The following is a 22,756-nucleotide window of genomic DNA, read 5'->3' as shown; positions in this document are numbered from 1 at the left end:
GGGATAAATAGGTTTCAAAATGCCTTTTGAAATAAAATGGAAGTCCCTATACAGAAGTATGTTCCAAAATAAATATTTATATATATAATCAAAATGTACAGCAAGTATAATACAAGTTGGAATAATACAAAGTCTGATATGAGTCCACCAAGCTTAGTTAATGCACCATCTGTTTTTTTTTATATTTTTAATGAACTCCAGTTACAAGATCTCTGAAGTTTCCAGTTCCACTCCATGTCGTTAAGTGGGTCTGTTTCTTGGCTTTCTCATGGTCACAGCTGAGATTTCCAGAAATATAAAACACCAGTACATGATTCACACCTCCAACTTTCATCCATGGATATATCAGTTTAGAGCACATAGCCCTGCAATTGTTACATTTCTGGCTCATATGAAAATGATCTTTAGCTTTTACAAGGGCTCCTGTCCCCCCTGTTCTAGAATTGTCCCTTGAGTTTAAAACCTTCTTGAAGCTGGTGTATCATGCAGGCAGCTGCGTAAAAATAACTTCTGCAACTCACTGAAACTATTTTACTTCCTCTCTGCAGAAAAGAATTCTGGGTTTCACCTTTCACTAATGTTCGGTGATGAGAGTGTCAAGGATAGCCTTGACCTGTACAATAATTCTAATTAAAGCTACTAATAATTTACACAGACAACAAATAAGAAGAGAAATTGTATTCAAAATATTTTTGTAGAATAGCTCTTTTTCTCATAAAATTGTAAATTGTATTTGAACTTGTATAAAGATGCTCTGTAATTTTAATCAGTAAAATTCTGACAGATGTCACCCTTAATTATTAAATTTCCTTTTAATTTTTTTTGTCCACTAGATGCACAGTACAATACATATACATTACACACATATACATTTTACTGCATGCAATGTCATGCATGGTTAAATACAGTGCACTGTTATGGACAGCACCCAAAATAGGGCACCATATATAATGGCACTAAAAACAGTACTTTGAAAACTGCTAAACTTTTGTTTCCCAGATTTTCAAGTATATGAACAAAACCTATAAATAGACAGTGTAGCAAACATCTTAACAATACAGAACATAACTGAAACCAAAGATATTAAACTATTTTTCCTCTATCATTTCCCAAATAAATTTATATTGTTTTCTTTATAACCTTTTTTTTTACCATTTACATCTTTTCTACTTTTTATTTTAATGCTTCTTTTTTTGTTCCTAAAGTTGGATTAAATAATCTAAAAATAATAACTAAATTTTTTTTTACTTTAAAGTATAATTAAATGGAATATAAGCTTCACATTGGGTAAGTCGATTTAATTACATAAAATACAGGTTCTATGGCACAAACCTTTGTATTCTAGTTCATATCTTTTCTCAAAATAAGCATATAAAATGTTTTACATATAACATATATAATGTTGGTATACCTCAAAGTGCTGAATGATTCCAGTGAAACTCAGATTGGATAACCAAAATGACAAATCTTTAATGAGGGCTCAAGGGTTTTATTTACACAAGAAAACTAGGAGTTTGGGATTCCCAAAGAGATCATCAAGATTCACTGCAAACTGAAACATAAATTCTTACATATATAGTGGCATCGGCTATGCAAAATGATGCTACAGCTAAACTTATTTAAGGTTGTGTCGAAGGAGAGAATGACGGTTTGCCTGGAGAATCTGGCCATTGTGCAACTGGAAAAAATGATTCACTCATCTGATAGCAATGACCTAGACTTTCAAAAATAACTCTAGTAAACCCATTGTACTGGTCTGGTTGCACTGCAAAGAATTTATTTACTGATGGCAATAAAAAGATACTAAGGGTCAACAACCACTACCTAACTTCTGAATTCCATTAAACGTTAATTCCAAAATTATATATATATATATATATATATATATACATATATATATATATATATATATATATATATATATATATACACATAGTGAAGGAAATAAGTATTTGATCCCCTGCTGATTTTGAATGTGTGCCCAGTGCATAATTTTTTAGATATGCATTTCTTTTGAATTTTTTGTTGCTATTCTGTCTCTCATTGTTACAATACACCTACCATTCGATTTTTAGACTGATCAATGGGCAAACATTCAAAATCAGCAGGGGATCAAATAATTATTTCCTTCACTGTGTGTATATATATATATATATACATTTTTTTTAAGGTGACACGTTTATTTTAAAATATGTATATGAACAGCACATACACATATAAATGTGACAAACACATTACTACAAAAAGAACATTACCAGTGCATGAGGTAATAGTAATACTATATCACAAAAAAATGCAAGATAGAGGTTGTTGTTGTATCTGAAACTGCCACTAAAGTTAGGGTATTATTTCTAGTTAATATGGGTTACTTAATTGTGAGATTCACCATGAGAGTCCTTTCATGTGTGCCTGTTTTCCTGTAGTAAAACACGTTACTGCATGAGAATGCATTTTAAATTATATGCAGACCCCAATAATGAACTTCTTTGTGTGATCCCTTTTAGTTAGTTAAATATACCAATGAAGGTACTTTTTTTATATCTGTTCCATGACCTGTTTCTGTTACCTGTTCAGGGTTCTCCCTGTCTACTACAAGAAAACCTCCCCCTGTATTGTATAGAAGATAAGAGGGGGAGATGTTTTGTATTCCTAACGCACTTTCTTTTCTAGGGTGATAACGCTACTCCTCCATAGATACTGTACTGTGAGTAAGAACTGTCACACGTGGACAGGAAGTGTGTTAGTGGTAAGGTGAGAAAAAAGGGAATTAAAAAACAACTAATACAGTCATCACATCTTCAATCTTGTAACCTGCCACATAAAACGCCTTACTTATGGTTTCCGAGTTCCAGCCTCTGTTATCACATTTGCCTCAACACGTTTTGCCACTAGGACTTTTTCAAGAAGCAGCAAACATCAGACTACCAGGAATGCCATTTTTAAATAAACATGGTGTTTCTGGTAGTCTGACACTTGCTGCCTCTTAAAAAAGCCCTAGTAACGAAATGCGTTGAGGTGCAAGTGATGTCAGATACTAGAACTTGGAAGCCAGAAATGGGGCGAATTTACATTGTATGAGAACTGGCCTCTATTTTCTAGCCAAATATACAATATATGTGAGTGCAATACCTTCTTTTTAATAATAAAGCGGTTTACAGTACTACACTATGGAGATTGTTTCTGTTCCTGTAAGGATCAGAGGAACTATTAGGATCTGATGCCTGTGTGCAGGAGAGGAGCATCTAGTGATCATTTGGAATACATCACCTTGTGATTGCCTTGTATGACCTGCTTAGTAATAAGAGGTCAGTTCATTCTGGGGAAAGTTCTGCTTGTACACAATTTTGGAAACCATGGTGAAAATAAGAAGTGCACTTATTTTGTGTGGACTTTTCACTTATATTAATTATTTATTTTCACATCTGATTTTTGGATTGGGTTTTTTCTTAGGTGTTAACGCTGTGTGCTTTTGAAAGGTTATTTTGCAAATTACACAATGATGTAGCGCTGGTATATATAATATATATATATATTTATTGTATTATTTTTTACCTATCCTGGGGGATAGGCTTTTTCCAACTTGGTTTTGGAGAGCTATTAGCGTAGGTTTTGTATTATAGAAGCTACAATATATTACATTTTTGTTCTTTGCACATATTTGTAAAAGGCCCTTTTGCAAACTGTATTGAGTATGTCTGCAAGTTTGCATAATGCATGTTTTGTAGAGGCAATTACATTGCTGAAATATGTTTTACTTACAGTAAAATGCTTTGCGTTGCTTCTAGCTGGATTCTTATGACATTTTTTCCTTCACTATTCTGGAAAAATCATGGACACATTTTGACAAAGCATATACTTTATGTGTTCTATATTATTTAATTAATAGATCACTTATTTTATAAATTAATGTTTTTTTTAATTGTCCTAACCCCTCTGGGTTGGAACAACAAGCCTGATAAGGTTGTACACGTTCTTCATGTATTTGTCTTTTTTATGGTGAAGTGGACCTAAGGTTTAACTCAAGTTTAGTTACGAAAAAGCAATAAAAAAATTGCCTCTAAGCGAACTTTATACAGTGAAAAGACTTTAGCAGACTTTATTACAGATTCCTACTCAGTCCTTACCGTTCCCATGCTCACATTTACTGCTAAGTGGTTGGCTCTGGTGTCACCATAACCACCTGTTCTTTCTCATCATTGTAATAAGAAAAGTACCTGCCTGCCTTTAGAGCTGTGGCATATGGGTGGCTGTGCCTATTCAACTTAAATTTCAGTGTCTTCCTTCGAAGCCAGTGTGCAATGTACAGCTTTCCATAGACAGCAATGGCTGTAAGCATTCCTATCACAAACATTTTCTATTTTTGCGCCCATATGCTATATTCTTGTTTATAATAGCACTGGCAGATACCTGAGTACAGCGGCTCGCAGCTATGCATATCTATGGGAGGATCTACGCTGCACATGGGCTTCAGGGGCTGGGTAAAGATCCTGACATGTACGTTGATCGTGCTTGGCTGCCCATGTGCAGTCTACAGAACTATTTGATGGTACTTTCTAACAACAAGTCTCTTTCAGCAGAAGAGGCCTAAAATGTTACTTTATGCTCCACATTGACTTCCAATAGGTAAAAAACGTGCAAAACTTCAATGCAAGATCTGCATACAGTGAATAGAACTCCTTTAAGGTGCTATATTCACATTTTTTGTCATTTATACAGGATACAGTAAGACAATTTTTAACAGTATTAAATTATGCTTAGCTACCCGTATGCAAAAGGCCTGAGTCTACAGAACTGTTTGATAGTATGTTCCAAAAATAAGTCTCTTATGGCAGAGGACGCCTACAATTTTACTTTAAGGTCCACACAGCTAGGAGTAGCAATGAGTCAATCATCTTAGTAGGAAATATGAAATCTTCTATGGAAGTTCTGCACATAACATCTTTATGGTGCCATATGTCATTTTCACGGAATACGGACATTTAACTGTTAATAGTATTAAATTACAATATGGGTTGTGCAGTATCATACGGGTTATATAATTTATACAATTTTACCTTTAAATTTTAACTTTTCAATGATATTTTTATTATTTTAGTGGTTACTAGTTTGGAGCTGAAATAGGCATGATTTCAGAATCCAGTTAAGTAATTTTGCCATGATGGGATTACAGTGACTCTTGATTATTTGAGTCAGTATTGTGATCAGCTTTAGACATGTTACCTGCAACCTGAAATTATTTTATATCAGTAGAGAGAGTAAACGTTTGTCTTACAATTATGTTTATGTTGAATGTGGAGGTGCGATTGAATGCTGTATTTGTTTGTAGCTGTGGAGCAATGTCATTTTGTTTTCTTTATGTACTGTACAGGATGCAATGTATTGATATCAATGTATTTACCATATTCTGAGCCCTGGGATCTGCCATCTCTTTATAGTACTTTTATGAAGAAACTATCATTGAAGAAGGGGAAGCTGGGGAAGTTGTGAGGGAAGTTGTGGAGGTAACTCCTCAGCAGCCATCCGGTTTAAGCAAATTAATCTCTCATCTCCAGCCTGCTTCTCTACCGCTCTGCTTTAAGGGTTTTCCATCAGAAACAAACATATACAGAAAGAAAACTATGTGAGCATCAAAAGAACATTACCTTGTGATGTTCAAAATGGGGCATTTGCAACTACTTCTGCTTGTCTAGCTGTCACATATTTCAAGGAACCCTCTGTTCAATCACAGTAGCTGAAAGCTATTGTGCTTTATACATATGAAGGAGTAATGATTTCCCCCTCAACATTTATAAAACATCTACCAAATAGCTGCTTTGTTTTTAACGTCACATTAATTGGTAACAGTGCTGCCTATATTTTATTTGGTGATCTGGAGTCCCACAGAGAAAGGCTAAGTGACATATAAACTTTTGTTTATAAACACCAAAGAAATACAGTTTTTCATTAAGCCAAATACCTTGTATAAGAAGGCCAAGGTGAAAACTGCCATTCTCAGACTCAAGTGCCTATTAGCTCCATTCAGGGCACTGATGCTGTTTCTGGAAATATCTGCTGCCCCCCTTCACAGAACCTATTAATGTCCAACAGAATCTAGTGATATTCTAAGCTTGAAACCTATGTCAAGTAATTTTTTGCTGTCCCACTAGGCAGATTTTCACTCACTCCTTTCCAAGAGAAGCAACAGAAATTGAGAGGAAATCATTGTAAAGTGAGGGAAATTTCCCTCTGAAGTGAATTGTCACAAACATGTTTTCCCACTGGACCCTGGTAACAGCTATAAAATTTTAGATTCTTCACACTTTCTGTTTCAGTGGTAATGGTCATCGGGATAAATTGAAGGGGGGAATCTACACAACGGGCAAACAGATAGCCATGAAAATCCTTCCCTACTCAATATAAAACAATCCATTCTCCAGGGCTGGTGCTTCCTTCCCCTCTCATGGATGCTAATGCTTACAGGCTTCACCTGGAATTTTGTATTCATATCACGTGACAACTCACATGATAGGAAAACGTTTTAAACTCAAGCTGACTGGGTAGACTGAGGACAGTCTGAGGTACATTTTATGTGCAACTGTCAATAAGTACCTGTTGGGTGACCTGTGGGTAGCCTGTACTAAAGCCCAAACTTCCATGTGGGATCCATGGTGGAACACGAGTCATCCTTTAGACTCCACCCTTGGGAAAGCAGTTGCTTCCAGGTAAGGTGACACCTACAATTCCAAGCAGTCAACACCTGAGCTTGTGACAGCATGCTCGAGTCAAATATAGACCCTCTGGAAATTCTGCAAGGTAATCTGGAACCTAACAAGGCATGCAAGGCCCCATGCTCATAGTTCACTTTCCAGTCAGAGAACAGTTCCTTCCATTTCCAGCTGTCATCATTTTAGGTGCTAACTTCATAAGTGCAGGGAATCATACTGGAACCCATATTCACTCCCATATCCATTCTTGTGGTCCTGTACACCAATGAACTACCCCTCCTAAAATAACCGGTAAACACTCACCTTCCTAGTCCTGGTCCATTTATAAAGTTTTGGGTGGGGGTTTTTCCTGGTGCCTTCTTTGCTCTCCTCTTACCATATTGGTACCAAGTTTATTGGGGTTTGAATGCCACCACCTCCAAAATTCAGTACCCATTGCCCCTTCATCTCCAACTTGTTTCATCACTTACGTTGTAGAGTTCAGATCTTCTTCAAACTTGATCTGAGAGGGACCTACAACATGAAAAGAATAAAAAGTGGGCAATGAATATTATTATTATTATTATTACATCGAGTTTATATAGCGCCAAAGGGTTTGCTCAGCGCTGTACAATAGAGGGAGGGGACAATACATGAAACAGTACAGCAACAACAAACAGCACATGAGGGGTTAGAGGGCCCACTCTTTCAAGCTTAGAAGACCAATTTCAGCACCCAGGATGGGCATAACGATTAGCTTATAATGTCCTTTGACTTTTGCAGTGCATCTTCCATCACTTTGCAAATTAAATCATTTGAGACCACCTCTGTGTGTTGTGGTACACCTTGATGATGTCCTTATCTGCTCAGAAAATATCCAAGAGCAATGTCTACACATGTGAATGGTCTTGCAATGTCTGCAAGAGAATGGGCTCTACGCCAAGAAAGAGAAGTTCTGCTTTGAGAAACAGTGCCCTTTCTCAGCTACATAGTTTCCAAAGAAGTTTTCAAGGTGGGACCTGACAAGGTGAGAGCAGTTGCAAACTGGCTGTGTCCTGCTACCTTGAAATCCATTCAACATTTCCTGGGATTCACAAATTTGTGACTTGTAAATAAGCCTATCTGATGAATTGGTAACCTGAAGCCATGGAAGCCTTTAAAACAAATGTTTTAGCTAGATCATCTTTACTTCAGCCTAACATGCCAAGCCATTCTAGTTGGAGGTGGATTCATCCACTGTGGGAGTTGGGACTGTGCTGTTGCAGAATGTCTAAGGCACAAAAAAACTGCTTTTTTTTTCTAAGAAGTTTTCTCTGGTTTCATTGAATTATGACATTGCGGAACAAGAGTTGGGGGGCATTTAATTGGCCTTACAGGAGTATAAGCACCTTCCCTCTTCATATGACCATAAAAACTTACAGTACCTCTACTATGCTCAATTCCAGGCAAGCCAACAAGTCTCTTTTCTTCGCCTGTTTTAATTTTGTCATTATGTACAAATCTGGTTTCTTTTAGAACCAGAGTCAATGTCCTTTTGCGTTCCTTATACCCCCTGGACCTCGTTATCACCTCAAATCAGATACCATTGTTCCACCTTCTTGTACTCTTTCTGTAACATATCTCATGAAAACTTACATTCCTATAGACAAGATCTGTAAGTCTTAGAGCTAGATTCCCCCACTGGACCCACAGTTCCAAGCTGGAAGGTCATCCTGGAGTCCACAGAACTCTGACCTTCCTCAACTGTTGTTATTGGTAGTCTGGGTTAAAAAAGGATGTCAAAGAAACTGCACCATCTATGCCCAGATCAAAGTCCCTCTCGTGCTGCAGCAGGACCATTGATGTCACTTTGTGGACGCAAGGAACCTTGCGAATACCTGCCCAAGGATTTCATTACAGATCTCCCTCCCTCTGAAGTCTGCACAGTGATTTGAGTTGTGGTCAATAAGATTTAAACATGGCTAACTTAGCTCCCCTCTCCACTCTTACCTCTTCAGCAGCTCTGGCACCAATTTACATTTTTGAAATCTTTAGATTGAAATTTTCACCTGCTCACCACCCCAACCAAAACCAAAATCTGTAACAGTATCTTTGCTTCATCATCTCAAACCTCCATGATAATTGGGTCTCTCTCCTGACAGGGTCCAAGTTTGACCATAAAGACCATGTCAATTCTAGTTACAGGGAATTACCATTGTTTTTGGTTTATGGCAAACATCCTATTGTGCCTGCTCTCATTTCATCAACTGATGATATGCTCACTCTCGCTACTATGGAAATCATGATCAATACGATCTGTTCCCAGATGCAAAAATTCCTCATTGACTCTGCTTCTGGTTACAAAAGAATTGTTGATTTCTCATAGCACCAAGCCCCCTGACTACCAACCTGGAGATAAGGTCTGGCTAGGCACTGTAAATATTTCACTCAAGACACCCTTCTCTAAGTTTTCGCCATGGCACATTGGACCTTTTGAAATCTCAACCAGGATCAATCCAGTTTCTTTTAAGCTCTGTCTACCTCCATATCTCTGTATATGGAATTCTTTCCATGTCTGTTTTTTTAAACCCCTGGTTCTCAATACAATCTTATGTTCAACTCCAATCATCTTTCTTTCAGCAGCTTCCTCTCAGAAATATGACTTTCAGCAACTATTGGATTCCAAAAACTTCAGAGGCAAATTCAATACAATTTTATTGACTGGAAAGGCTACAGCCCAGAGGAACACTCTTGGAATTAGCTATTTGATGTGTTCAATCATCACCTTCTGTTGAAACCAGGTCCTTGACAGGTGGGGAGACCCCATAACAGGCCGCAGTGTTCTGATCACTTATCTTCCACACTCCATCACTGATGCCTCCTCCATCTCTTGTGGCCGCTTCTGGGTTTTGCCCGTGACTTTCTGGACCATGTCATGTGACAAATCATGTGACCCAAAACTCTTTTTAAATTCAAGGGAGAGAGCTTTGAGTCTGACAGCCATCAGTGCACCAGAGTGCCTTCAGTCTGTCTGCTACAGTTTGCCCAATATGCTACAGTCGGCCCAGTGTGCTACAGTCCACCCAGTCAGACTGCTAAAGTCTACCCAGTACAATACAATCTCTGCCAGTCTACTAACATCCCTACCAGTCCACTACAATCTCTACCCATCCACTACAGTCACTACCAGTCTGCTACATTCATTACTAGTCTGCCATAGTTTCCACTAGTCTGTTACAGCTTCTGCCAGTCTAGTACAGTCTCTACCAGTCAGCTACAGTCTCTACTAGTCAGCCTGCTATGTTGGACCACAGAATCTGTTCTACAGGCACCTATCCACCTCCATGTCCATGAGTACCCATTGGGTGACCAGGGGCAGTAGCATTTAGCTAAGCCCAAACTCCCTGAATGAGTCCCCAAGGAATACCAGCTATTCTTTAGACTCCACCCTTGGGGAAAGTGGTTGCTTCCAGCTAGGGACACTCCTGCACTTGGTGAACACCTGTGTTCATGACACTTTAACTATTTTAGACCATAATTAAAAAGCTAAATTTAAAGTCCACTTGAACTCTCACTAAACCAGCTATGCACTTTCTAGGTACAGTATATGAAAACAAAAGAGGTTCAATGTTTTACAATGAATTTACTTTCCACATCAGCTGCAACCTGTCAAATGTTGAGCAGGATCCGTACTCTGTGGGAAACCAATGGTCTCTCTGCAGAGGTCCAACATGCCCCCTGCAGTGTCAGAGCCAGAGCTTTCTAATCATCAGGTATCATGAACTTTGCTGATTGCAGATTGCATCTAGCTTTTTAGACTCAGCAAAAGGTGCAAGGGTCCCACTTTGTAGCTGTTGGCAGGGGCTGGCTTTTCTACCCAAGCTGTAGCTGCTCTAGAAGGAAAATGTCAGGTATTGAACACCTTTTGTTTTGATACACCTTAAATGTATTTAGCGTATTTAAATTGAGAGTTCAGTTTGGCTTTAAATCACAGAAGCCCAGGCACATTTTAGCCATGAACAACAGATAGCCACTTTAATGATTTAGCACTGTATATATTAATCTTTAGGTGTATTTGAACCGAAAATATTATCAGTGAATAATGCCTCATCAGCAAAATCACAAATTCAGTGAAAACTAATTGCTCTTGTTTCAGGTGGAAGACCCTCTGCTTTACAAGCTTTATGACAATGAAATAAACTAAGAAATAATTAACTCTTGCTGCTATAGGTGATATAAAGACTGCTGCTCCTGCAGAACAAAATGGCCGGCTTTATGACTTCATCCTTCACTCATTCTTCAACATGTTCATGGCTAATTCATGTTTCATTCCATCATGCTTCACCTTTCTTCACCTTTGTGGCAAGTCTTATATTTTTGGGCATTGCAGTAAAATAATCAACTCTGCAATCAGTATTAGTCACTTGGTCAACAGCGTGTCTCCTAGGACATGTGTAGGTTTATCTGGGTGCTAAATGTTGTTTCTACAGTTTTCTACAATTATTTACAAGTGGCTGTGAAATTCTTGCATAAACAGAGTATTCCCTTGTATCTAAAATACCAACATTGCTGCAAAATGTAGATATTTCCTATTGGGCACATAAATTGCTTAAAGTGCTTGAAAACACAACTAAGTTAAAATGCTTTGAAATGGTACTCTGAAGCATTTTAGGAATGAATGGTAAGTGCAGATAGCATGTAGGGGCCCAGTGTTGGTACACATTGCAAGCTCTAGTCAGTGATATCTTGCTGGATTTGAAACAGATGAGTATAAATCTAAAAGGGGGGTAGGTACAATATAAGTGTAACTGCACCAAAGGTGCAATTATACTCTAATGGACCTCTACAGGCACATTGGAACAGAGTTGATTACTTTGCGCACCTTAAGTCAAATTGTATGTAAACGTTCTTAGGTTTGGAGGCATTTTTTAAACTTTAATTGCATTGAGAATTTGAAGTTCATAGAGTGGAAACATAGCTATGATTTTAAGCTTGGCTTTTATATTAACACCTCTTTTCTATCAGTCCATTCCATTGCTTGGTTATCCATTACTGCAAGTTTTGGATAACTGCTCAAGTTATCCATGATTCATCCTCATTCATGCTCTTTAATGTGTGGCTTCTCATTGTAAATTTTCATCTGTCTCATGAACATTACTCCACGTGGCTGTAGGCTTTGCAATGTATACAAATCATTTTAGCTTTGTGCTATCTGACCCTTGGCTGCTCAAGTGATGGTGAGTATGCTTCTAAAGTGATTGTTAATTGTTATCTGACAATGATGCTTGCTATGCCTGATGCAGAACACACTTTTTTCTTTGTTCTTAATTTTATAAATAGTGTTGCTTCTAATCTGAAGGACCTGTTTGTCACTCTAAGTACCCGCTTAGAACATTAAAGTTTATGTTCCCAGACATTTGTGTTTGAATTGCTTTTCTTTCCTTGCAAGTAATGTAAATGCAAGAGCAGCTCATCTTAACTCAGAAACAGCCCAAAAGAGTAACATGGAGCTACTCGGAAGCAAATCATAAGCATATCAATGTGTCATAGCAACTCAGAAGCATTCTAAATGTAACTAGATTCTCCGTTTAATGCCCGTGTATATGAGCCCTCGCTCACAAAGCATGCAAAAACATCATGGTGTCGGGTCTCTTTGCAAAATCTAAATGTATACCTTCAATAAAAGTGCCCCTGAGAGAAATATGTGGACTGGCATTGTTGGTCTTTTATTATAATAGTGGCCAAGTGTCTCTGGTTTCAACAAGTTTGCGTTAAAGTTGCCCTGAAACCGCAGAATCAGTTGTAAAAAAACACCTGCCCTGTAAAAGGAGAGGGAATATACTTACCTTATGTTCTGAAACTCCTCTGCTATGGTGCTCAGATGATGTAAGTATATCTTACTTCTGGTTGTGTAAATATCCTCTCAACCAGCTGAACACAGCGATGCACATTGCTATATGGGGCTTTAGTCCAAACACTCATCTGCCAATTTCTTCTGCTGTGTAGTAGGTTCACTTTAAACATTCAGCAAATATGTACCTGTTTATTTGGGGTTGTTCTCATTTTTGGCCACATACTTTTTCCTTTTGATATTTGAGAATTAACCATGCAAAGTCCAACATCACTGTTTTGTTCTTTTTTGGTCTTGTTCACACCTATGCATTGTAATGACACATCAAAACATATGGTACGTGCCATCCCATGGTTTTTAATAGGTCTGGTTGACATACAGTTGCAAGAAAAAGTATGTGAACCCCTTGGGATTACATGGAGTTTTGCATGAATTGGGCATAAAATGTGTTCTGAACGTCATCTAAGTCACAACAATAGAAGAACACAGTCTGCTGAACATAATACTACACAAACATTAGATGTTGCCATGGTTTAATTGCACATAACATGTAAACATTCACAGTGCAGGGAGGAACAAGTATGTGAGGCCCTAGCTTAATGACTTCTCCCAGAGCTAATTGGAGCCAGGAGTGAGCCAACCTTGACTCCAATCAGTGTGATGATATTGGATGTGTTGCTGACAGCTGTCCTGCCCTTAAAAAACACACACCTGTTTTGGGTTTACTGGTTTCAAGAAGCACTGTCTGATGTGAACCATGCCTCGCAGAAAAGAGCTCTCAGAAGACCTACGATCAAGAATTGTTGACTTGCACGAAGCTGGAAAGGGTTACAAAAGTATCTCCAAAAGCCTTGATGTTCATGTGTCCACGGTAAGACATACTGTCTACAAATGGAGAAAGTTTAGCACTGTTGCTACTCTCCCTAGGCGTGGTCGTCCTGTAAAAATGACTGCAAGAGCACAGCGCAGAATGCTGCATGAGGTAAAGAAGAATCCCAGAGTGTCAGCTAAAGACTTACAGAAATCTCTGGCACCTGCTAACATTTTTGTTGACACATCTACAATAAGGAAAACATTAAAGAAGAATGGAGTACATGGGAGGACACCACGGAGGAAGCCATTGCTGTCCAAAAAGAATATTGCAGCACGTTTGAAGTTTGCAAAAGAGCACCTGGATGTTCTACAGCACTACTGGCAAAATATACTGTGGACAGGTGAAACCAAGGTTGAGTTGTTTGGGAAGAACACTCAACACTATGTGTGGAGAAAAAAAGGCACAGCACACCAACATCAAAACCTCATCCCCACTGTAAAACATGGCGGAGGGAGCATCTAGGTTTGGGGCTGCTTTGCTGCCTCAGGGCCTAGACGGATTGTTGTCATTGATGGGAAAATTAATTCCAGAGTTTATCAAGACATTTTGCAGGAAAACGTACGACCATCTGTCCGCCAACTGAAGCTCCGCAGAGGATGGGTGATGCAACAGGACAATGACCCAAAGCATACAAGTAATTCAACAAAACAATGGCTGCAACAGCACAGAATACGCCTTCTGGAGTGGCTCAGTCAGAGTCCTGACCTCAACCCGATTGAAATGCTGTGGCATGACCTTAAGAGAGCGATTCACACCAGACATCCCAAGAATATTGCTACACTGAAACAGTTTTGTGAAGAGGAGTGGTCCAAAATGACTCCAGATCATTGTGCAGGTCTGATCTGCAACTACAGGAAACGTTTGGTTGAGGTTATTGCTGCCAAAGGAGGGTCAACCAGTTATTAAGTCCAAAGGTTCACATACTTTTTCCTCCCTGCACTGTGAATGTTTACATGTTATGTGCAATTAAACCATGGCAACATCTAATGTTTGTGTAGTATTATGTTCAGCAGACTGTGTTCTTCTATTGTTGTGACTTAGATGACGTTCAGAGCACATTTTATGCCCAATTCATGCAAAACTCCACGTAATCCCAAGGGGTTCACATACTTTTTCTTGCAACTGTATATGCATTTTTTTGTGGCATGACATAGAAAATAGTTCAGATATCTTTTTCGTCTATAGACATCTATCAAGGGGCCCATAAAAGTCAAACCCATGGTTATTGAGATCCAGCCTTGGCAATAGGCCATGTGCTCTTAGCATGGCTACATTTGGAAAATGGAAAGCTCTTGTCAACCCTCACTAGATACTGAGCACTAATTCGAGAAAACACAAAATTGAAAGGCAAGCACATGGCTAAAAAGCATTGAAAAAAAATCACATAAAAAAAAAAGATGAAAACAAAAGTGCATAGGTGTGAAACCAGCCTTAGGCAATACCTGAATCAATCCCACAAGATCTCTCAGAAAATCAAATATCAATTTTGTGCAGAAAAAGAGACCAGTCAGTCTTCATAGTGACCTGTACATTTATTGGAGATCTTCAAAAATAATTTCCTAGACCAAAATACCATCAATCATTATAAAACATTTGACTACTTTTTTTTGTTTTCATAGCCAAGGGCTGATGCCCCTAAAACATCAGAGACATCGGCTGCTCCCGGTGAAAGAAAGAAAAGAATCCGTAAAAAGGTGGACACATCAAAGTTTATGACGCCTTACATAGCACACAGCAAGAAAATGCAGGAGATGTTCAGTCAGGTGAGATTTTTAATTGTTGCTTTATTTGAATAGATTTCATTCCATATTAACAGGACTGATTTCAACTTTTCATGCTAATCTCCCAGGGGATGCGTCTCAGTTATACTTGACATACCCCAATGGTGAGAGTATGTTATGATGTATAAAAATAAGGGTGTTCTGCCATCTAGTGGACAAATGCTAGTAACTTCTCACTGCCTTATGTTCTTCATTATTACTACTTGATTTACTTTTTACTAGCAGACTAAGGCTGGCCATACACTATACAATTTTCTGTCCAATTTCTGCCCAATTTCCTTTAGATTTACCTTCAACTATGTAGTGCAAGAGCCAGCCTAATTGGATACAATTGAAAGTGTTGTTTAGGTTGGACCTCCTATTATATGGTTTTTGGCAAATCTAAACCAAAAATCTCAAGAAACTTGTATAATGTATGGCCAGCCTTACGTGACCTTCACCCAAAACTGCAAGACATGACTTACTGTAACATTAGACCTCCAGTTCACAAGAGGTCAATCTACACCTTCTAGAATGTAATCCACCGGTTCCAGGTGGCCACGTTATACTGCTGGAGATCCTAAAGAAAACCTTGTCCACACAAGAGGTTTGCCAAACTTCCAGATCAGAATCTAATGCAAGTAGGAAAATTAACTTGAATAGTGTAAGCAAGTAACATTCAAAGGAACATCCTTTTGTAAAATGCATAGAGAAGAACCTGGAGTCAGTGATATCAGATGCTTCATCTTTTCATTAGGTGTTAGCAATTGTATGAGTTTTATGCATGTCCAAGTTCCTTTTCCTGTTTGAATGGGATACTCCTCGGGCGGTACAGCTAATCTTTTATGTGAATTGGGTTTTCTTAATAGAGTTGATACCAGGACCAGAGCAGTGGCCACCTTGAATCGGTGGATGACATCATGTTAAATGTATATTGACTTGTTCTCAACTAGAGGTCCAACATTCTGCTGAGTCACCTCTTTCAGTTTTGAGTGGAGGTCACATTTTACTTCTACGAAGTCAGTGGTGAAATATCTCTACTGAAGCACTGCATCTTTTCAGAATTTGTGTTAGATGGACCATATACTAGTGCAGATGTTTTGAAATACAATTTAATATCTACCAGATTGTAAGCTCCAAGGAGAAGGGCCCTCCTATCCCTCTTGTATTGAACTGTATTGTTGCTGTATTGTCTCCTGTTATATTGTAAAGCGCTGAGCAAACTGTTGGTGCTATATAAATCCTGTATAATAATAATAATAATAATAATAATATTCAATAAACAGGAGCAAATAGCAGCATACAAAGCAGAGTAAAGCACAGCTGAATCCCAACAGCGAGTACAAGATTAATTCTGATTAGTTGCTTTACATGCTACAGTTTTTAATTTTTTTGCTCCTTAGGCTTTATTATTGGATAAAATGGGGTTGATTTTCTAAAACTGTGGAGTACAGCTGTTCATGGTAGCCAATCAGGTTCTAACCAGCTTGTTCAATTAAGCTTTGAGAAAAAAAATGGAAGCTAGTTTCTATGCAGAGCTGCAACAGATTTTGCACTCTCCAGTTTTAGTAAGTCAACCCCAACATGTTGCCAGATGGATTTCTAATATTCATAATGGAACCACATGTGAAAGAAAAATGTGTAGGTAAAGCAACAACAAGCATGCTATAATAATGTTACTTTTAATTTTATTTAATTAATTGATAATATTTATGGATCTTTAGGTTGCACATACCATGTTATTTTCCAAAAGGATTTTTTTTGTTTCTTTTTAATAAACCTTTCCGAAAAATGGTTGGCATAGAAAAGTGAAATTTTGTTCATCAACCAACAAATCATTTCAAGCAGTGCTCAAACCATACGATCCCTCCCCTGAGATGTAAATGAATACTAAAATAACCATTTATCTTTTTCTTAGAATAAATATAAAGAGAAATTTGAAAAACATCGGGGAGAGCCATATGCTATCACAATTGATACTCCTGAACTCAAAAGGATCAAGAAGGCCCAAAACCAGCTGAGTGAGGTAATTCAATTTTATAAGTGGTACACCAAAAATAATTCTTCATATTATAATACAGGCCTGCTAAATTATATTTCAACATGTGAACTACAGGTGACCCTCTACAAATGCATCTCCTCTTCACTGGCAGCGCTATGAAAGCATCGAATATCCCAAAATCATTTAAATATCAAAACTATAATAAACAGTGTCCTTCATTTAACATACAGACCAATGAGATAATTGTGCAAAAAATATGATATAAAAATCCATAAAGTGTCCATATACAATTCCACCATAGCCTAATCTGTAACCACTTCTCTCTCCAACTCAATATTCACATGGAAAAGTAAAATAAAACTCCAATGGCATAGTAATCTAAGCCAGCAACATAATTTATTAAAAAGCCATGTACATTGTGTATATTAAAAACAGCTTATCTCATAGTATCATCATGTGGTGCATCTGTTGATATAATCTCACCACCCACAGAACCACCTCGTCATTTCCAGTTCCGGGTTGAATGCCACCTCCGGTCGCCGTGTAACCACACACTGATGCGTTTCGTCAGTTCTGATTTAGTCATAGGGGTTGGTTACATGGCGCAGCAAACTGACTTTTATCTCCTCCTCCCTCAAAAGGTTAGCTGTTTCATTACCAGTCCAGATTATGCCGCACAATGGACAGCTACCAATTATCCACATATACCGTTAACCACTTAATGGTTAATCTATCGAACTGTGCAATTAACCCCCCATTTACCAATCATGCAAATCTAAATTAGAAAACTAGTAAATGAATGTGGGTGATTGCATTGGCCAATGCGGTTATGCAGCCATCCATTTATTATCGCACTATAATCCAGTATATAATCATCTATAAATATTCATAATAAATATTGTCACTATCTGGAACATTTTATTAGGGAGGAGAATATTTGAGTCATAATGCATTCACATCTTATGTATTAAAATTAAATTACATATACCCTCCAAATATAATTATAACAACATTAAAATAATTATTATATAAACAATCATTATAAAATTACGATAAAATTAACAATGCATTTACATATACTGTATGTACCAAAACTAAACTCCTTTCAGAATGGATCCCAGAAATTCAACTTATTGCTACAGTGTTAATAGTTATGTATAAAGCAATTCAAACCCTCAGGTGCCAATGATCGTAGGGTGAATATTCACTTGGTTTCCCTCTTAGAAGCCTCAATCTATTAGAAGCCCTCCATGATGGGTAAACCCTATCCACCTCCCAAAATTGCAAACCCAACACATCTTTATTATGACATTTCTTTAAAATGTTCAGATACACTGTGGTGTATGTACCCTTTCAAAATATTATGTATATGTTCAGCAACCCTATATAAATCAAACTCTCACTACAAAATAAAAGTCACACTTTCACCCTTGAAAGTAAATATTTATCAAACCTTTTCTCTATATACACTCAAACCCCTATCTAATAAATAACACCCACTAAATAGTGAAATAAATAAATAAACCACTATGACCACACAAGTCCAAAATTAAGAGTGTCTCACAAAAAGTTCAAAAATAATTATAGCTGTGTCCAAAATATTGATAATCTTCCAAAATTATAAAGAGTATCCAACTTAATTCACCAGTCCAGATCCCGTAATACCTCGAAAAAAATAAAACTGGAAATAGTGTATTACCTTCAAGTTTTAAATTCATTAATATGTGAAAAATATATAAATATAAAAAGTGAGTGACACGTGAATCATGCAATCAAAAATTTCACTCCGTGTACACTCCTGGAAACGTGAGAACAACAAAAAAAAAATAATATAAATGATTAAATATAAATAAAATTAAAATTAAATAAATAAGTCCACAAAGCCACTCGGTGAAAGTTCAAACACATCAATAAGCAAAGTGAACACTCCCTTTGCTTGGAGTAAAAGCAAGCATTTCTGGATATGTATAGTATTCACTTGTCAGCTTCCATCCACCATGCAGGTAGTAAACTTTCAGCTTCCCCAATTCCTCATGGAGGTAAAGAAGAGATCCATATAGTAATTGGATAAGGTATATCAAGAAATTTAATGAAAACTCTTACATTTGGGATTACTACATCAGTCAGACTCGTCCCAGCAGTTTGTAAGGTAAAGTCCACGTTTTCCAATACTCAAAAAAAAACAAAAATGTGGACTTTACCTTACAAACTGCTGGGTTCACTTCACTTATTGATGTGTTTGAACTTTCACCAAGTGGTTTTGTGGATTTATTTATTTAATTTTAATTTTATTTATATATACAGTAATACCTCGATTTAAGAACACCTCGGTTAAAGTAATTTTCGGTTTACAAATGAAAATCCACTGAAAATAATGCCTCGGTTTGCAAATTTTGTATGAATTTTTTTCGCAATACGAAGTGTATGTCAGTGCTGATTTTTAAATGCAATTGCTGGCTTTTTTTTTTTTCTTCACTATAGCTCACAGAATTAGCTGTCACTTTCCCCAAAGTTAACGGAAATTTTGTTTCTTTTAAGAAACTAAAAAGAAACATTGTTTGGCCCCCCCCCCCCTTTCCTGACCTGCCAGGCTGCGTGCTCTGAAAAGGATCTGGTATGGACTTTGGGGAGGACTCCCACGCCATTTTGTTTTAAATTTTGGCGTGGGAGTTCCCCTCAAAATCCATACCAGACATGAAGGGCTTGGTATGGATGGGAAGGGGGACCCCATGCAGTTTTTTAAATTCTTTTTTTATTTGCCGGCAATTCTTTTACATTCAGCTGTCAGTGGGGAACCCCGCTGACAACTGAAATATTAACATATGGTTGTCACTACTAAAATGCCACATGACTTGATAAAATAACTCATGCGGTAGTTATTAGTGTTTACTTTTTTCTGATCTCCGGAACAGATTAATTGGTTTTCAATGCATTCCTATGGGAAACAGCGTTTCGGTTTAAGAATTTTTCGCTATAAGAAAAGTCCTGCAGAACAAATTAAATTCTTAAACCGAGGTATTACTGTATATTTTTTTTGTTGTTGTTGTTCTCATGTTTCCAGGAGTGTACACAGAGTGAAATTTTTGATTGCATGATTTACATGTCACTCACTTTTTATATTTAAATTATATATGGACACTTTATGGACTTTTATATCACATTTTTGCACAATTATTTGCAAGGTCTGTATGTTAAATGAAGGACACTTTGTTTATGATAGTTTTGATATTGATGATTTTGGGATATTCGATGCTTTCATAGCGCTGCCAGTGAAGAGGAGATGCATTTGTAGTGGGTCACCTGTAGTTCACATGTTGAAATATATTGATGTACTTATAGGGTAACAGCTATTAATACATAGGGTGTGTACATATTTAGTCATATTCATTATTTATTATTTAGAAGGACAACAATTTGTAGCGTGGTGTGTTGGGTTGTCAATCAATTAGTACATCAGTAATACACAGCTAAACTATAGCTGACCATAGATGCACAGATCTCTCACCAAGAGTAACCAAAGGCGTGGAATACATCCAACCTTATAACAGTTGGGGAGACCCTTGACACACCACGGCTGGAACTCCAGTCAAATACCTTCCCCATTCTGCTACATGAAATATTTTGTTGCTTTTTTTTGTCCCCTTAGGATAGACTTCTCTTTATTTCATGTCCCTCTGACAGCACAATCACCAAAAACACAATCTTTCAAATGGAGATGAAGACAACATTTAAACCCCAACAAAGGTTCCAAGACCTTCATTCTGTATTCAAACTAATTAGGAACATCATTTGTCTAAAGTTTCATTTCCTTCTGAAAATGCTAGTCGACCAGTATAAATACTTCTGATTAACAGATCTGGAACAAGAAAGCAGTAATTGAAAGTCGGATGGTTTCATTTAAGGGTAGGGTTATGGGTAGGGCCAAAGGGGAAATTATATATTTGTCCTGTTGAGTGTTTGAACTACTTCTTGGTAGTCATATCATTTACATCATAAAGAAATCAGTTTACTGCTAATAGGGTGCAAGGACCCTCCCACTGAGAGAAAGATACAGCACACTGTGGGTCATGTGAGATGGATTTAAATAAGTAAAAAAATTTTTTTGTAACCCAGAGTTTATTTGGGAGGGGGATTATGTGGGTGGTTCGCATTTCCAGCAATTAGCTTTATTATTCAGAGAATCATGCAATTCATAAACTATGATTGCTTGGGTTGCTTGGGCCCCTGAACCGTCCTCAAAACAGACAGATCTATGAAGAAATATTACAGCAAATCAAAAATTGAGTCAGAATTTCTTTTGATCAGGCTGGAAATTCAAGGATTCCAACACTTAAGGAAATATAAAAAGACATTGGATTATTCTTCCTACAGCTTTCCACCTGATATATAATATCAGTTTTATGAGGACAATTTAAGTCTTTTAAGAGTATGTTGTGATTACAATGTTGTTCTAATATAGGTGAAGTATCGTATGGATGGCAATGTTGTCAGAACCAACTGTCACGTAGATGAAAAAGCCAGAGACATTGAGCATGCCAAAAAGGTGTCTCAGCAAGTGAGCAAGGTAAGTGAGCTTGATGTCTGCAGGTAGATGCTCCCTCTCACAGGCCATTCAATGCCAATCTTGACTTAGATACTCTTCTGTTTTAGGTTCTGTACAAGCAAAATTGGGAGGACACTAAGGAGAAGTACTTGTTGCCCCCTGATGCACCTGAGTTGGTGCACGCTGTGAAGAATACTGCAATGTACAGCAAGGTAAATATTATACAACACTCCCATACATTTCTCTAGTTACCTTTTTAAATGTACTAAACAATGTTATGAAATTGACCATGTTTGTCAAAGAAATGGAGGTGGGTTTTGACCTCCAGCTGATGGAATCAGAACAAGACCAGGGATACTAAATTTTGCATCATCTGGATATAGAGCCATTTCTACTGCTCTCCTGTCTGCAGTATTCCCTGGAGCACAGTGTATTGCTATTGCTGGAAAACATATTGGGATGCCCTCTAAACTCAGAAAGGCCAGTATACCACCTGGGAGGGAGCAGGTTGCTTTCTCTCCCACATGCTCCAACGCCATCTTGACTGCATGCCTGAGAACCCTCCTGTCTGACTTACACATGGCAGAGGACACTGATGGCCAGGCTGGGCTGTGTCTTCCCTCCAGCCAGGAGGGTGGGGGGGTGGGCGCACATACGTCACTCATCTTGGTGGCCATAGAGCAATGGAAGACATCTCTCCTGGTCCGGATTGACAGGGTGGCAGAGGAATGCAACCTTATCAGAAACGACCTGGACAAGATCAGAGGTCACCTGTCTGAAATGGAATCTCGCATCTCAGCTACTGAAGACCTAAACTCTCAACTTGAGGCAACCCTCCAATCCCTGCAGAGCACCGCCCGCAATCTGGTTGCTAAAGCGGATGACTCCAAAAACAATCTACACCGCAATAAAGTCCGGGTCCTGGGTTTGCCAGAGGGAGACAAGCCTTCAGATTTTACAGAATCCTTATTTAAGGAGTTACTCCACCTGGAAGATGTCTTGGCCATGTATGTGGTGGAAAGTGGCCACAGAGTGCCTCCAGGCAAGAAAACCCCTGAATCTCC

The 22,756-nt window shown here is 37.9% G+C and overlaps 1 protein-coding gene across 27 annotated transcripts in view; it reads left to right on the top strand.

Annotated features, from left to right (window-relative positions):
• NEB (nebulin) overlaps nucleotides 1-22,756 on the top strand; it is a 257,274-nt gene that overhangs the window by 14,311 nt on the left and 220,207 nt on the right. For 26 of the 27 annotated variants that reach the window (XM_089659448.1, XM_089659440.1, XM_089659316.1 and 23 more), the window contains 5 exons: nucleotides 5,436-5,501; nucleotides 15,007-15,150; nucleotides 17,066-17,173; nucleotides 21,609-21,713; nucleotides 21,800-21,904. In XM_089659448.1, the coding sequence (XP_089515574.1) occupies nucleotides 5,436-5,501; nucleotides 15,007-15,150; nucleotides 17,066-17,173; nucleotides 21,609-21,713; nucleotides 21,800-21,904 (528 nt within the window). The remainder of the gene's footprint in view (nucleotides 1-5,435; nucleotides 5,502-15,006; nucleotides 15,151-17,065; nucleotides 17,174-21,608; nucleotides 21,714-21,799; nucleotides 21,905-22,756) is intronic. The other variant, XM_089659283.1, reaches the window with a different exon arrangement.

This window comes from Staurois parvus, unplaced genomic scaffold (genome assembly GCF_062004578.1).
Source record: "Staurois parvus isolate SC_StPar_1 unplaced genomic scaffold, SC_StPar_1.0 ptg000031l, whole genome shotgun sequence".
NCBI classification, from domain to species: domain Eukaryota; kingdom Metazoa; phylum Chordata; class Amphibia; order Anura; family Ranidae; genus Staurois; species Staurois parvus.
Note: the sequence above shows the minus strand (reverse complement) of the source record. Positions and strands in the feature narration are given on the sequence as shown.